This window comes from Procambarus clarkii, chromosome 75 (genome assembly GCF_040958095.1).
Source record: "Procambarus clarkii isolate CNS0578487 chromosome 75, FALCON_Pclarkii_2.0, whole genome shotgun sequence".
NCBI lineage: Eukaryota > Metazoa > Arthropoda > Malacostraca > Decapoda > Cambaridae > Procambarus > Procambarus clarkii.
This window is the reverse complement of record NC_091224.1, coordinates 20650384-20666236: the sequence shown is the minus strand read 5'-3', so window position 1 is coordinate 20666236 and position 15853 is coordinate 20650384. Positions and strand designations below refer to the sequence as shown.

At 43.0% G+C, this 15853-nt stretch overlaps 2 protein-coding genes and 1 long non-coding RNA gene across 3 annotated transcripts in view; 1 reads left to right on the top strand and 2 right to left on the bottom strand.

Moving 5' to 3' along the window:
- The window catches only part of LOC138356886 (trypsin-1-like), a 33216-nt gene extending 25880 nt beyond the window's left edge, over positions 1–7336 (bottom strand). The window contains exon 1 of the mRNA XM_069313256.1: positions 7127–7336. Within this exon, the coding sequence (XP_069169357.1) occupies positions 7127–7208 (82 nt within the window). The 5' untranslated portion in view covers positions 7209–7336. The remainder of the gene's footprint in view (positions 1–7126) is intronic.
- Positions 1–15853, bottom strand: part of LOC138356890 (uncharacterized) — a 160057-nt gene that overhangs the window by 100042 nt on the left and 44162 nt on the right. The gene's annotated exons all lie outside the window — the stretch shown is intronic.
- Positions 3472–5703, top strand: LOC138356885 (uncharacterized). Its single transcript, XM_069313255.1, has 4 exons — positions 3472–3732; positions 4355–4727; positions 4937–5120; positions 5353–5703. Exons 1-4 carry the CDS (start codon positions 3646–3648, stop codon positions 5390–5392), a joined length of 684 nt encoding a protein of 227 aa, XP_069169356.1. The 5' UTR covers positions 3472–3645; the 3' UTR covers positions 5393–5703.

The following is a 15853-nucleotide window of genomic DNA, read 5'->3' as shown; positions in this document are numbered from 1 at the left end:
TGTGAGTGAGACAATCACCAGAGACCAGCCCGTCAAATGGAGCCTTCCCTCAATAGTGTTTCATAAGCTAGACTCCCTCCCTACGCCTTCCCTCACACCTGGCCTTCCCTCACACCTGGCCTTCCCTCACACCTGGCCTTCCCTCACACCTGGCCTTCCCTCACACCTGGCCTTCTCTCAAACTACACCTTCCCTCACACCTGGCCTTCTCGTAGGGGGTAGGGGGCCTCGTAGCCTGGTGGATAGCGCGCAGGACTCGTAATTCTGTGGCGCGGGTTCGATTCCCGCACGAGGCAGAAACAAATGGGCAAAGTTTCTTTCACCTTAAATGCCCCTGTTACCTAGCAGTAAATAGGTACCTGGGAGTTAGTCAGCTGTCACGGGCTGCTTCCTGGGGGTGGAGGCCTGGTCGAGGACCGGGCCGCGGGGACACTAAAAAAAAAGCCCCGAAATCATCTCAAGATAACCTCAAGATAAGATTCTCTCACACCTGGCCTTCTCTCAACACGTGCCTGACCATCCCTCACACACCTGGTACACTGCAATAACGAACTCGAGGGCCAGGATTCAACAAGCATTTGCGTACACTTACGAAACCACTACATCTTTTCCAAGATAGATGGCAGTTAATTGGCACAATATCCAAGGCTGGCGTTACTCTTGGATTCAAGGTGGAAAGGTGTACATGTTTACGTAGCAAAAGATGAGAGAGGCTGCGTATTCTACCGCGAACAGCTAACACAGCGTGGAATTAAAATTGCTTTACAAATGACCCTTACTTTTTGTGTTAGGGTAACGAGGATGGTGGAATTTTAATGAATTATGCATCTGTCTGCTAATGTGTCATCGTTGTTCGACCTTAACCCACTTAGTGCGCCGGCCAAACCGCCTGCTTGATGCTCGTTTTCTGTTCATTATAATATGTACGGGATTTCTACATTGTTTCGGTGTTATGTCGAGTCACTTCATTTTTATATATGTGTTCCGGGGTAGGAGAAAGGTCGTAACACCTCCCATTCCATTATAGAAGTTTAATTTGAAGATGACAACCATTTAGCTTATATTGAGAGACTTATACTACTTAAGTCTTCATGAGACGGACTGATTATTGTGTATGGCTGATTTACGTCTTCTAATAGAAATATATATCATTTCATTGCTTCGTTCTACCGTCATATTATTTTGCCTTTTGCTTTACTTCACAATAATTATGATTTGCCTCGCCAAACCACACAGCCTAAACCAAGACTAATTCAATCCCTCAATCTTAATATTTTAATTAATTTTAATTACATAAGTTACCCATAACATAAAATAATTGGGCTGACAAGAGACTATTTTTCTTTGGAAATCACCAAGATTTGCCCAATATCGCGCGAAATTTACATAATGTCCAATTTTCTGTTCGGGGCCCTCTGGTAGATTAGGATAAGGCACTTATTTACGATAGTATCCTGACGCTGGAAACGCTTGCGAGAACGGGCTGTATCGGAACCTGTCCTCAGGCTAGGCTCTTTAAAGGGGCGGGTGACCCCCCAAGGCGCATTCATAAATTTTAACGTATTGTGTATTAAAAATAGGTTTCTTCTCATTTATAAAGCAATATTGATATATATATTCAGGTTCTATGCATAGTTAGGTTAGGTTTTATTTCTGTTGGTAATTATTTGAATTTGAAGTACGTCGGTGAAGCATTTACAGCGTTGCGATTCGAACAGAGGTAATCAGTGAAACACTGTTTCGGAAATGTTCGAACGTCATCAGTTGTGAATCGTGTGTAAACCGTTTAACTTTCCTTCATAAACAGAGAGTTTAACGGCTAGATTAACAAGCATTTGGCCTTTGTTGATAAGAAAGGATTGCGATATCATGTACAACGTGCTGCAGTAGAGGGTTGCTCTCGACTCACAATCAGGAATCCTGAGGTTCGAATCCCGGGTGAGACAGAAAAATAGTTGGGCGCGTTTCCTATCACCTAATACCTCGGCTCAGCTAGCAGAACAATTAATACCCAGCAGTTAATCAACTGTAGTGAAATTGCATTCTGGGGAGAGAAATAGTAATTCGGCCTTGGGGGGAGTGGGGACTCGATATTAGCCTAGAGTAAATGGGTAACTCTAATTGTTATAAATAGAGTTACCCCATTTACTATGATTCGTCGCTGCCATGTCAACAGAGCACCATGCAGGAAGCCCAACAGCCAATAATGCAGGAAGCCCAACAGACCACCATGCAGGAAGCCTAACAGACCACCATGCAGGAAGCCCAACAGCATGTAGGAAACCTCCATAGTATCCGCTGTTCCTCGCGGGCTCACCAACTCTTGGCAATGACCTTGTGAAGCTTCCCCTTGACAGCGACACTGACACTGACCGTGGCAGTGGCCGTGTTCCATCTATCTAGGCAACAGGTGTTTCCGCCCCAGTACCAGAATAGGCATGGCCTTGGCCAGGGGTGGGGGGCGCTAGGCTATCTCTCATCTCCACTGAATGTTATGGGGCTCTTATGGTATAGCATGGTGTTGTATGGTTCGGTATGTCATTCTATGGTATGGTATAGTATAAACTATTAGCCAAATTCAAGTCTATATCCATGACAAATCTATCTGCGCGGACATGCATTTATGACACGAAACCAATGCGGTTTTTAAACAAAAATATACTGGTGGACAGGATGTATATTATATATTATATATATATATATTATATATAATATACGTAAAACAGCATAACGTACAACATCCTTCAACTATAACATGGTAAACATACAAGTTTTTAATAACATAACTTCCTAATTACCTTGGTTTGGTGTTGGCCTTAACGCCTCTCAGCCTATGGAATCTTATCAAGGCAACAGCTTACTGACATCGAGCAAAAATATTCCTGGACTGAAGTAAACTCTCGGTGTATATATATACTCAGTGTATATATCCCTTCGCTAATTTCTTTCTTGGCGTCGTATTTTTTATCTCTAAATCAGATACAATACACTTTTTCCCCGAATCTTTATGTATTGTCTACCGTATAAAAATAAAAATCACTATGTACCACGAATGTAAATTCTAATATGCAAAATTTAATTGTATATGTCTATACATAACTATTCAGTCAGGAATCACAGCATAAGGTGATAAGACTCGTAGTATAGAAGGGGTCGTGTGGACACTCGCTAATTATTGAATTAAATGTATTTGTAACAAGCAAACAAGCATGATAATAACACATGCACCCACGTATGTTTCTAGACCAATATACACTAAGAGTTTACTTAAGTTTGAATTATATACAGGACTAAATAGCTCCTGCTGCTTGGAGAGTGAGCTAATATCACAACCTCAGTAAGCACTCGGAGATTATGAGCTTCTCAACAACACTACCACCACCAGCAGTTAACGAGCACGACCTGGAAGCCCTGACGAGGCGCAAACGAGCTTCTGACCCGAGGAAAGGTGAAGACGAGGTTAGGCGGGAGGAACGGGTCAGTGGTGGTCATAGACGTGCAGTGAACGGATATTTATTTTAGCTTGTGGTGAATTCTGGGTTGATTTTTATTCAAAGGATTCGTAGTGCTGCATTAGATAGCCCAGTGTTATTGTTTTGGGTGTATTTTGCAGTTTTGGTTAAAAGAAATAGTTCGGATATTAAAATGTCTCCTGTTAAATACTGTTCTTCCATAACGCGTAAGAACTCTGTTATCGGGATCTTGCTGCTAATGGCGTGTACTTTACCCGTGGTAAGTATCCTGCAACTTATATTTTTTCTTCTTAAAGGTTGGAGTGGGAGTGCAATATTATGGGAAACAACATTTTAAGTTGCGAGTTATTGCATACTTGTGGTTTTAACGGAATTGTAGCTTATTGTAGACAGACCAGAATGGTCTGATTAACCCTATGTAAGATCCTCAAATAGTTTAGTTTAGTTTAATTTGCTCCAAATATTTGGTTAATTATTAAATTCTAATTTGATAATGGCTGGAAAGACTGCACTGTTCGGCCTTCTCTAATTAAGAAAACTATGTATTATGAAAACAAAGTTGGCATGAAAGTGTAGTAAAACATCATTGTAATAGACATGTTAAGTTCACAAATTTGTGCACATTAACGTTAAAGTGGAGGCAGGCGGGCGGAATGTAGATATACGAACTTTACTTACATTTACTCTAGATTTGGGAGGGGGGTGATATCCTTGCGTGAACCGGTTGTCTTAAAGCTACAAGGTTTAAGTTTTTGCCTAGTTTAATTTATATATATTACATAAATCTTGTGTGCAGGATACCGGGTTTTCCTCTAAATCTCTTCCCCCCCCCCCCCAAATACTTTAGTTTTTAACTACATAATTTTTTTTTTTTTTTTCAGAATGGTGTCTGGCCTCTATGGAACCCGCCAGACAGATCAACAACAGTGTCTCCTCCTGTCGATGACAAAGTGTCGTCGCCAGAGCAGGCTGTAGCCTCGTCTACGCTGGTCCCACCTCCAGTCCCAATAATATGCACAACACCTGCGCCAGTTCTCACCACGCAGCGCTACAATCCTAATCGCGCTGGGGATGTCCTTGTTCCTGGATCCTTCGCGAGTCCCAGGGTGAGGCTTGGGGTAGTCCTGGCTCAAGAACTGTTGAGGTTGTTTATGCACTACACTACAGCCCGTTTCAAGAGGGACATGTCGCGAGACATCAAGCCTCTCGCATTGGTCAGGGATTCTCTGAAATTTTGTCTATTGGCTTACATGGGTGAGTATTAGTGTATATAGTAGAAAATAAAATGATTTACGGGCTATTAATGCCCGTGTCACCTCTTAGGTGGTTTAATCTTCATCATTCACTCGAATGACTAGCTTGACGCTCTCAAAATGACATGCAATGGCTTAGGCCTACGTAGACATTAGATATTTGAAGTTTTGTTTAATGCATAATTTAACTAGTCTTTAACTGCTGTTCAGGGTATCACAAAGAGCAAGAATGCATAGAGCGAGCGGCATGTGAGGCAGGAGAGCTAATGAGTCGGTACATTCCTGGAATGCCTCTAATGTTCGTAGCCCTCGACTACATCGTCCCTGGACAGTACCGTCCACTAGTCAGGCTGGCGAAAGATGCGGCGGAAGGCAACGTATGCGTCTATTATAGGTATGTGCCTTCAAACGAGTAGCATTTGATGTACATTGCAAAGTTGTGAATATGCAGGTAGATTAAACTCTGACGTTCTCCGTATCAAGAGTTGCGTAACCCTCTTAAACTAGGGTATTTAATGCTACAATGTTCCTTGGTGAAGGGAAACCACATTTAAGTTTCTTAAACGGTTTAAGATTGACAATTTCGGATTTGGGTAAAATGTCTTAATACAATGATTTGCCCACAGATGCGGGGTCTTGCCTTACGTACCAGACAGGCCGCAATAGGCGTCAAGCACAGTTGGTGGAAGTTCAATTGGACTTGTCAAATTCTGCATGTAAATAAAAAGCCTAGTGTACAGTTTTTGCCTAAAAGTTTATGAAAGTCTTTTAGTCCTGCCTTCTAAAACTAGACTGACAGCACTTGCAAGGACATGTTAGTTCCTGCATGTGGAGAAAGAACTGTATTAGTATGTAAATAAGAGTAATGTTACTGATTTATTTTTTTCTTTAGACATGACATTTTGATCTACTCAATTGTGTGGTATGTTAGTCGGTTTTAATTTTTACTAATGAACTTTTAATAAAAGGCAAATTTTTATGGCTATTTATATCCCATGGTGTAAGTTTAAAGTCGCTCATTGGTTTTCTTTAAATGCCTGAAAGACGTTCAAAGACTAGTTCGTCTGTACCGCCACCTGGTTGTAAGTACTCTTAAATTTACTTAGCTGATCAACCATGGAAGGCTTTTTATAACAAGTGGCTGCGTACATTGACCTTTTAAATATATTGGCGCACCCAATCTTGAGTTTTTCAGTGCATATCTTTATTGATCGTAATTCCTAGGTTAATTGTTTTTTATTTCTGTATTATTCTTGCGTGCTAAGAATTCGTTCCATCTTACGGAAAGGTGTACTGCGAAAGGTATTACGGAAGTACCTTTCTACGAAAAGTACTTGCGTAATATTGATTGGTATTCCTTCATAACAAAGCGGAAACAAACTTTACAAAATACATTGGGTGCTGTAAATGTACGCTAATATACGTGGGGAAAAAATACGCTACGATGTGGCACCTGGATAAGGACTAGCTCAAATGACTTAATCCGGTAATTTAGCTTTAATTAGTGCCTGGTCATGCTCTACAGTACTTCCAGGATGAAAAGTTTATTTAACCCTCGGTTCTCGGATGGTAGACAAATCTACACGAGACAGTAGAGCCCATCAGTGACTTTTAAGCCAACCTTGAGTAATGTTAAGAAAATTCTTCCTAAGACTACGAACCCTCAAACTGTCTCCCGCTCGAGCAACTCTATCGGTAACACTCTAGTCTGGCTTGCGTTGGCTGTGTCCCTGATACATCAAATATCGGTAGCACTTTTAACTTGATGGTACGAATGCTTCAAATTTGACCATTACACAAGAAAATGTACTGAAGATCGGAAAGTGCAGCAACTTCTCACACTTAAAAATGCAAAAACTAACTTTTTCTAAATTTCCACTTTAACATTCTTTTGGTCGGTTGTCTACTCTAGTATTTAAACAAACTTGTTCCGTTATTTTCACATGTTACCGCAGCTGATTGCGTTAATATTTGGCTTAAGCGCCCATTTGTATAAATCCCGTGTCTGGCGACAGGAAGCATGAGCAGAGAGAGATCTCGGCGTAAACACCACCGAGACTACGTGAATAGGTATATCAGATGAAAGGAAACTTGCCCAACCATTTGTCCCGCCAGAGGAAAAATTATGGGATCCTAGACAATCGAAGCCTTAAGACAACTGTACGCCATAATTCTGTGCATGGAGTAAAAGATGTACAAATGCTTAGCAAACAAACCTTAGCCTAGCAAACATTACACGGGTGGAAAGGCAGCCTAAATTTGTAATCAAATTCATAGGCCTAACAAAAGATAATTCACATGGTTAGCGGTTACTCTTAATGTTTAGTTAGATCCAAAAGCTGAACAAATTGTGTAGTCAGTAGAAATGTAAAGATCTTGAACGATAGTATCGGTACTCACCGTCGAGGAAGCTGGCAGCTTGCCCCACCACACACGCCCAGATAAACACCGCCATCAGAGATGTTGTTGATGATGCCGCCATAGCTAAACACTAAATACCACTTAAGATTCGACCTGAATATTAGGTTAATTACGCAAAGGTAGGTAATTAACAGGCGAAATTCTCTCTATTAATAAAATTGTATGAATTTTTTGGTTGTGCTTGGAGCGCGCGAGACGGTTATGGGTGATCACCACAAGCGCGGCTGTGTTTATGTACCTCGACACAAGGTCTTGTTTCCCTTTACGTCACTCATGGTGGTCGCATGACCTTGGCAGGGAAAGTGGTTAGGGTGACAGGCAGGGAGTAATATGACGAATGCATCACAAGACCCGCTACCCTCCCCCCTCCCCCACCCACCAAGGGAGGTTATTTTTCACCCCAGATCCATCGCCCTTCCTCCTCCCTTTTGGTGTATAATTTTGGTGAAGTTGACCGGTAGGGGATGGGATGGTTGGGAGATGCTATACTGGCCATGCCTCCCATCTCCCTCGTCTGTATCCCCCCCTCTACATCTCCCTTCTACAGCGCTATTTGCCCCCTCTACAACGTCCCGTTATTAATTATTACCAGTATTACCGTTATGGTCGTCAAAATTTAATCAATATTGCTTGTCGGGGGAGGGAGCACTGGGGGACATTAGAGGTCCGCCTGGTAGATTCAATGTGTGATTGGATGGTATGCGGAGGGAACCGCTGTCCATGTTTCCAAGAATAAACTGGCTTTGTGAGGAAGATTCCACCACCACTAACCTGTCGTCCTACAAAGAACGTCGCATTTCGATCGTATGCGTTACACAACGCCAAAAATTGTCGTACTTGACAATGGCAGCGGCTCGCGAAAGTGACGGACTGTCCTGTTTTCTGTCTTCTGATAGGTTAGGAGAGGACACTATAATTTGACCGGTTTTCTTGACGTTGGGAAACCTCAGGAGGACGGGCTGACTGAACAACCCGTCCTCTTAAAAATAACTTTTCGCTCATATGCGCGCTATGGCCAAATTTGGACGTAATTTGAAATGAAATCGACTCACAAAAGTGACGTACTGTTCCGTTTTCTGTTTGAGTCGTCCTGTTTACTCGGCAAGCTTAGAAAAGGATTCTTTCCATTAACGTTTTTCATAACGTTTTGAAACTTTGAGAATTTCCTGCCTACAACCGACACTAATTACTGTCCATAACCACCACCTTAGCCAAAGAATCTGCCTTCAAAGAAGCCTCAGAGCAACAATACACAAAGAACTTAAAAAAAATTGTGGATCAGAGGCAAAGTGAAATCTACGCATGCAGTTCCATTTATCATCATGCCATCACGCATGACTAGTCGCATATCTATGGATCGACCAATAAAATCAGAAGACGTACTACTCTTTGGCTTAGACTCGGTTATAAGTATCTCTGGGAGTTTGCATTGCACACCTATGTAGATCTGGCCAAATATAGTGTCAGCAAAATTATTCGCACACCCTCCGTCACTAATGTGATGTAGTGTAAAAAGATAACATGAATTTAGAGACGGCTCTATAATACACGTTCAAGTACTGTGTAAATGTTTGTTTAAATATCTGCCAGAAATTTGGCCCAATTATAATCAGTGTGCTAACGTAGGTAGTAAATGCAGGTGATTGTAACCTTTCCACCACCGCCCACTAAGTGGGGGAGCGGTGTACATAAGCAAATCAAATTACAAAACTGGCTCATTGTAAACCTAAGTTGCTTAGCTTAGAAACTGTTCATGTAGTCGTTCTCGAGCCAATTCTTGATATATACTTTAGGCTGCGTGACAAGTTTATCACGACTGTAACTTGCTTACCAAAATATTTTTTGGAATACAGTTCCTGAGCCCATTAGTGTTTATGTTGCCTTTTCCACTACCGCCCACGAGATGTTTATGGGGTCCACTACCACCAACGAGATGGGTATGGGGTCCACTACCACCAACGAGATGGGTATGGGGTCCACTACCACCAACGAGATGGGTATGGGGTCCACTACCACCAACGAGATGGGTATGGGGTCCACTACCACCAACGAGATGGGTATGGGGTCCACTACCCCACACGGGATGGGTATGGGGTCCACTACCCCACACGGGATGGGTATGGGGTCCACTACCACCAACGAGATGGGTATGGGGTCCACTACCCCACACGGGATGGGTATGGGGTCCACTACCCCACACTGGATGGGTATGGGGTCCACTACCCCACACGGAATGGGTATGGGGTCCACTACCCCACACGGGATGGGTATGGGGTCCACTACCCCACACGGGATGGGTATGGGGTCCACTACCCCACACGGGATGGGTATGGGGTCAACTACCCCACACGGGATGGGTATGGGGTCCACTACCCCACACGGGATGGGTATGGGGTCCACTACACCACACGGGATGGGTATGGGGTCCACTACCCCACACGGGATGGGTATGGGGTCCACTACACCACACGGGATGGGTTTTCGGTGCATGATAAATGCACTAAAACTAAATTGCTATTCACTGGTGCTAATCACTGCGAATAAAACTACCATCATTTTTTAAAATCGCTGTTATTGCAATTTTTACTTCTCAACGTTGATGCAAAATGACAATTGCAAGTGTCCATCGATGACGTGAATTAGTCAACTTCCTCAATGTTTAAAAATTCTGAAGGCTGCGTCCTTGCATTGTAGTAAACTTGTGTCCATGGTTATTGCAAGGCTTTATGGGAGGCAGAGGATGCTCATCATTCCCCCCCTCTTTTCCCATGAATACATTCCTCCCCCCCCTCAAAGTTAAATTCCTCCCCCCCCCCCCTCAAAGTTAAATTCCTCCCCCCCCCCCTAAAAGTTAAATTCCTCCCCCCCCCACCCCCCCCCCCTCTGTGTACATTCCTGATCCCCTCTTAAAAAAAGGGTATATCCTTCTCCCACTCTTACATATTTTAAGGTTGATATATTAATTTGATATACATGAGTATAATAATCATGTGGGGATATATTAAGAAGGGAATATATCGAACTGAAAATATATCGAGGAATATATAAACGAAGCAAATATAGCCTAGGAGGGGGATATTCCTGGTTGAAATTTGTCAAGGAAAAGGTTCATATCCCTTTATGGGGAAGGGGTGTTTAATATAAGGGAGAGATGGTTTTAATACGTGGAGATAGGATGTTTAACGTGTGGGGGAAGGGTTGATGTGTGGGGTTTATGGTGAGGGTACGGGGGGTGTTACTAGGAAAGGTTGAGGGAGGCCCCATGGACCACCTTCCAGTAACGTATAATACATGCGGGCGAACGCGCATTTGATTAAAAACACGATTTGTTATCCACGTTAAACGGGTAGATTTTCTTTGATCTGAAGTGCTTGGCAGCCGAGTACCCACTAGGAAATACTGTTGAATTAGTCTTAGTACTATGAAAAACTGATGACTTACTACTGATAAAATATTGTGGTGTAAATTACTTGAACCAGAAACTGAGATCAAACGACGAGGCTACTGACTACCTTGAGGTGTTTTCGGGGCTTTGCTTCTCCGCGGCCCGGTCATCGACTAGGCCTCCGACTACATCACAGACGCTGTAAAGCCATGAAATGTACCAGCAGACTGTAGTGGTAGCCTAATCCGTCCTCTCGTGTTGTCACGACACCATAAAAATGACGTACTGAATTGCCCGAACCTAACCCAGGACCCATGGATAGCAAACGAGACAAGCAGTCCATTTTTTAAGCACCTCTCAGTGATTACCAGGAGACAAGGACAAGGAATACAATACTAAGGAAGAATAGGAGCAGCGATCATACTCACAGGATTTCAACCAAACTGAGACAGAATAGAAAGCAAGCTTTCTAGGAAAGTTAAGCAGCCCAGATCTCAACTATTGCATATAATTCCCGTTCTCGGGGACAGGACGCCTTAATTTAAACTTTGAGATCCACTAGATTAACTATTTACCTTCCCAGGATGCAACACACGTCCAACTCCTGGGTATCTGTTTAACTGCTAGGTGAACAAAGGCTTTAGGGAACGGAAGCGAGCTCAACCGCGTTTCTAAATTGTAGACTGAGGACGTCGACTACTATGCTACAAGACTCCACGAAGACTATAAGACTATATAAGTAGGTTCAAAGTTGCTGAAGCTCCTTCAAGGGCGGACTACGAGACAGACAGAGAGAGAGAGAGAGAGGGAGGGTGGGGAGAGAGGGAGGGGGGGGTACAAATACCAGTAGTGAAAGTGTGTCCAATGGAAAAAAACAGATAAGCAGGAGAGAAGCACATACAAGGAAAAATATGCTTTTATATAGAAAGAATGAATATGAACACATCCGGGAATACTTAGAGAATACATGCAGTGAGACACAGAACTAAGAGGTAAACACATCCGATACCTAAGTATGCATGATAAACAACTGTTCAAAAGGCACTAGGCACGTAAACTAAACAAAGGAATAGGGGTATTGGTGAAATAATTCATAAACAAATTTGGGTAAACCCGAGAGGTTCATAAGTACCTAGTGCTAAGAAAGGTACTTTAATATGGCCGACTATTTTCTTCGAAAATTAACTCCTAATTTTCCCTCCAGACCAGGGGAAAAAAAATAATAGTCGTGAAACCCAAACTGGAATATATGTATAATATATAGATAATATTGAAATCAGGCAGAGTTGGTATTTTATATATATGGACAAAATATAGGTAATATAAGGGAAAAGGGGTCATATTAGGAACGAATAATTGTTATGAGGATGCGAGCAGTACAATGAGGAAGTTACAAAGTTTAAATGGAAATTTAAGTGAAGTAATAGCGGAAATAGGATGTGTAATGGAGACCTAGGTCATGTAGAAGGTGACTAGGGGCGGTTTGAGGATACAAAGGGAGGCTGGGGATACAATAGGGGGAAGATAAAGGTGTTATAGGGAGATGCGAACAGTGATGAAATATTAGACCCTCGGAGGTCCCCGGACCAAGCTGGTACGATAAAAGGTCCAGATTTCCGTGAACTGAATACCCCTTTTTTGAGGTGTGGGGGGAGATGGGGTGATGTGAAGAAGATGGAAAGGTACAGGTGAAGGATTAACTTTTTAAATGGGAAATATAATACGAGTTATGACTGCAGACGGGCTGTCTGCCTTGCTGACACGATTTGCGTGGGTATATGCGTGTGTGAGGAACTTCATATGTATTTCAACATATATTAATGTCTGTAGATGAATACTGCGACATTTGGGACATATGACAAGCCGCCGGCTTCCTATCCTCGTCGAGGCCACTTAAGAGCGTTACATACACGCTCCGATGCTTAGTTACATGTTATAATTAATGTTATTGTTTAGAGTACTTAACCGGTTCCAGTACTTAATAGGTTGGTTAGTGTAAAGGTGGGGGAAGGGAAGGGGAGCAAGTTAACAACGGGGAGGGAGTTAACAACGATTCTTCCCGGCGGGGATCGTATTCCAGGGACCTGCCCGAAACGCTACGCGTACTAGTGGCTGTACAAGAATGTAACAACTCTTGTATATATCTCAAAGTGTGAGGGGTGAGGAGTGGTGAGGGGTGAGGAATGGCAAGTGTGAGGGGGTAGCAGGGATGGGGAAGAGAGAAAGTACCCACAAAGGTTACCCAATCTTTCCATGCCAGCCAGGTAGGTATCTTGCTCTTCAGCCTTACTCTTCTCCTTCATGTTGAGGCTGGCGAGAGGTGAGGAGAACCCGCTAGGACGTGTGTGTGTGGGGGGGGGGGAGAGGGAGGGAGGGAGGTAGGAAGGAAAGGTAAATACTGAAATGAAGAGGGCTGGTCGACCTTGTCCCAGTGCTGCTCCCCTGATAACTGGGTTAGCAGGTGAGGGGGCTGTGTTTGTGTACGATCACGATACCGCACGCCATCATAACATTACTCAGCCTCCTCTGAGCAGTAGGGTCTAAAACCTGTATCTGTATGCGCATCATGACGTCATAGAGACGTCGCCCACTTCGTCGTCGTCGTACATAACACACAACATTTTATCTTATTTCCTTTAGGATGGGGTTGTCTATGGATTGAGGAAAGTTGTACACGTTCGTAAGTACTTGCGTAACTGCTTCGTGAATCTGGCCCCGGTCTCTATAAGTCTAAATGCAGGCTTCCGGTCCCCAACAATGGGATATGTCATCTCTCATTCAGTGTTGTGATAAGCCAACTTTCTTCGTGGAAAGTTGTTCAGCTTAAACACACAGATATCACAATAGCGTGATACATCAAATGAACAAATCTGCAAGGGCCGTGATGAGGATTCGAACCTACGTCCGAGATGATCCCAGATGCGCCTTAGTTGATTGTGCCACGACATGGTTAAATCCCCCAGGAAACTTACTGGATCTCACTGCGGGATCCAGTAAGTTCAGTAGAACTTCGATTTCAACTCTTTTTTTTTTTTTAACCCTGTCGTAGCTCAGTCGATTAAGGTAGTGTCTGGGATGCTCCCGGACGCAGGTTCGAATCCTCGTCACGGCTCTTGTGGATTTGTTCGTTAAATCCTCCCTTTGTACCATTATATATAGCTGAAGGGAGCAGTTGAGAAATGATACGATAAAATGAAAACATATCCTGCTGGAGGGAGCCCGAACAAAATATGAAAACGCTTCCTTAAGGCTCGGTAAAATGACGGGGCCAGAAGCGGACCTACACACACACACTGGCTGCCTGTCCCCTGACACGACACAATGAATTATTATTACTTATTATACTCCAGAATGGGCCTCACATCTGTCACGTACGACACTCTTGAAGCCTCATCCTTCTATATAGGTTCCTGAATGTTATTCTTAGTTGTACAGAATTATCATTTTTTGTTTTGTACTTATCCATTCGTGTATCTCATTGGTGCTAAATGACATTATTCTGAACGTATGTCAACTAATGACGTCATATGTGTACAGTGAGAAGGTTATGAAAGCTCAGCTGACACGTGACGTCACAAGGACGCCTGCATATACCCTGCAGTCTCAAATGAAACAGAACATTTACGGGCTATTCATGCCCATGCCACCTCTTGGGTGGCTTAATCTTTATCAATCAATCAATAGTTTTGTTACTGCATTGGCCTAGTGTGTGTGTGTGTGTGTGTGTGGATCCTACCACTTGGACTGGACGGAAGAATGACCGGTCTCACTTCATGCAGGTCAGCGTTCAATCCCCGACTGTCCAAGTGCTTAGGCACCATTCCTCCCCCCCCCCCGTCCCATCCCAAATCCTTTTTATCCTGATCCCTACCAAGTGCTTTATAGTGGTAATAATTTGGCACTTTCTCCTGATAGTTTCCTTCCATGGTATGTCTGTGTGCTCACCTAGCTGTGTGTGTAATTACCTAAGTGTAGTTACAGGATAAGAGCTACCCTCGTGGAGTCCCGTCTTCCCAATACTCTTTGTCATAAAACTCTTTAAAACTACTGACGGTTTTGGCCTCCACCTCACTCGTTCCAGTCGTCTATTACTGTTTGCAGGAGAAAACTTTATATTGTTTTTTGAGGTTTGTTTCCTTAATTTAAACCTATGCCCTATGTGTGTGTGTGTGTGTGTGTTTATATAATATATAATCTGCTGTACCTAACACCCAGAACCGTACTACTAGGCCTAGAAAGCAAGGACCGTTTTGCCTAACAGCTAAAGTGATTTGGTATCTATTAAAATATTTCTTTCAAAGTTCTAATTAACGACTAAGCCAAAATGGCACAGTTCAGTTCCCTCTACCATATGGAAAGCCAACGATGCACTCCACAAGAATTGCTCGATTCCCGAGTACCTATTTTGCTGCTAGGTGAACAGAGGCATCAAGTGTAAGGAAACGTGCCCGACCGTTTCTGTCCTGCCCGGGAATATAATTCGGGCCCCTTGGTTGTGAGCCAAATGCGTAGACCACTGTGGTACAGATATTAGACAATACGAACACAAGTTCGTACATACATCAAGTTCGTACACACATCAAGTTCGTATACACAACATCAAGTTCGTACACACAACATCAAGTTCGTACAGACATCAAGTTCGTACAGACAACATCAAGTTCGTACACTCAACATCAAGTTCGTACACACAACATGAAGTTCGTACACAACATCTGAAACCGATAGCGGTTTTACCCCGAAGATCAACGGAAGAAATCTCCCTTAAAGAAAACTTTAGCATTAGAAGAAAACAAACGACTTTTCTGAGTGAAGAATAAGATTATCAAAGATTAGTTAGGAGGGGGATTATGGGAAGGGAACTATCAAGAGAAAGCACCAAGCCATCACTGACTATATATAGTCGTGATATGGGTTGGTGCCATTACGGCTATATTCCCATATAGGATTATGGGAATGATAGACACAATAGATACAGTTAGGGAGATTATGAGAGACACAGGCCGTCGTGGACCAGATGCAAGCCATACTGAACTAATGGAGCACAAGGGGAGAGCAGTGATCGACATTAACTCAAGAGTGGTACTGCAAAGCTTCATAAAAAGTCAGGCAGAAAACAGAGACAGTAGCCGAAATCAGGAAAACTGTGAAAATGTCATCTAGCCAGGGAAGGAAATGAAGTTTCTGTAGATTGTTCTCATGATGAAATCAGTTGGAATGAATGAACATATGTCCTGGCTGCTGAAGGAGACCATATTGAATACTTCATCCCGAAACACATTTACAAATCAAGGGCATATCATCAAACATCACCACCATAA

Coding starts and splice junctions, on each gene's coding strand:
- LOC138356885 (XM_069313255.1), top strand. CDS start 3,646: ATGTCTCCTGTTAAATACTGTTCTTCCATAACGCGTAAGAACTCTGTT. Junction 3,733..4,354: donor TGGCGTGTACTTTACCCGTG/GTAAGTATCCTG, acceptor TTTTTTTTTCAG/AATGGTGTCTGGCCTCTATG. Junction 5,121..5,352: donor AACGTATGCGTCTATTATAG/GTATGTGCCTTC, acceptor ATTTGCCCACAG/ATGCGGGGTCTTGCCTTACG.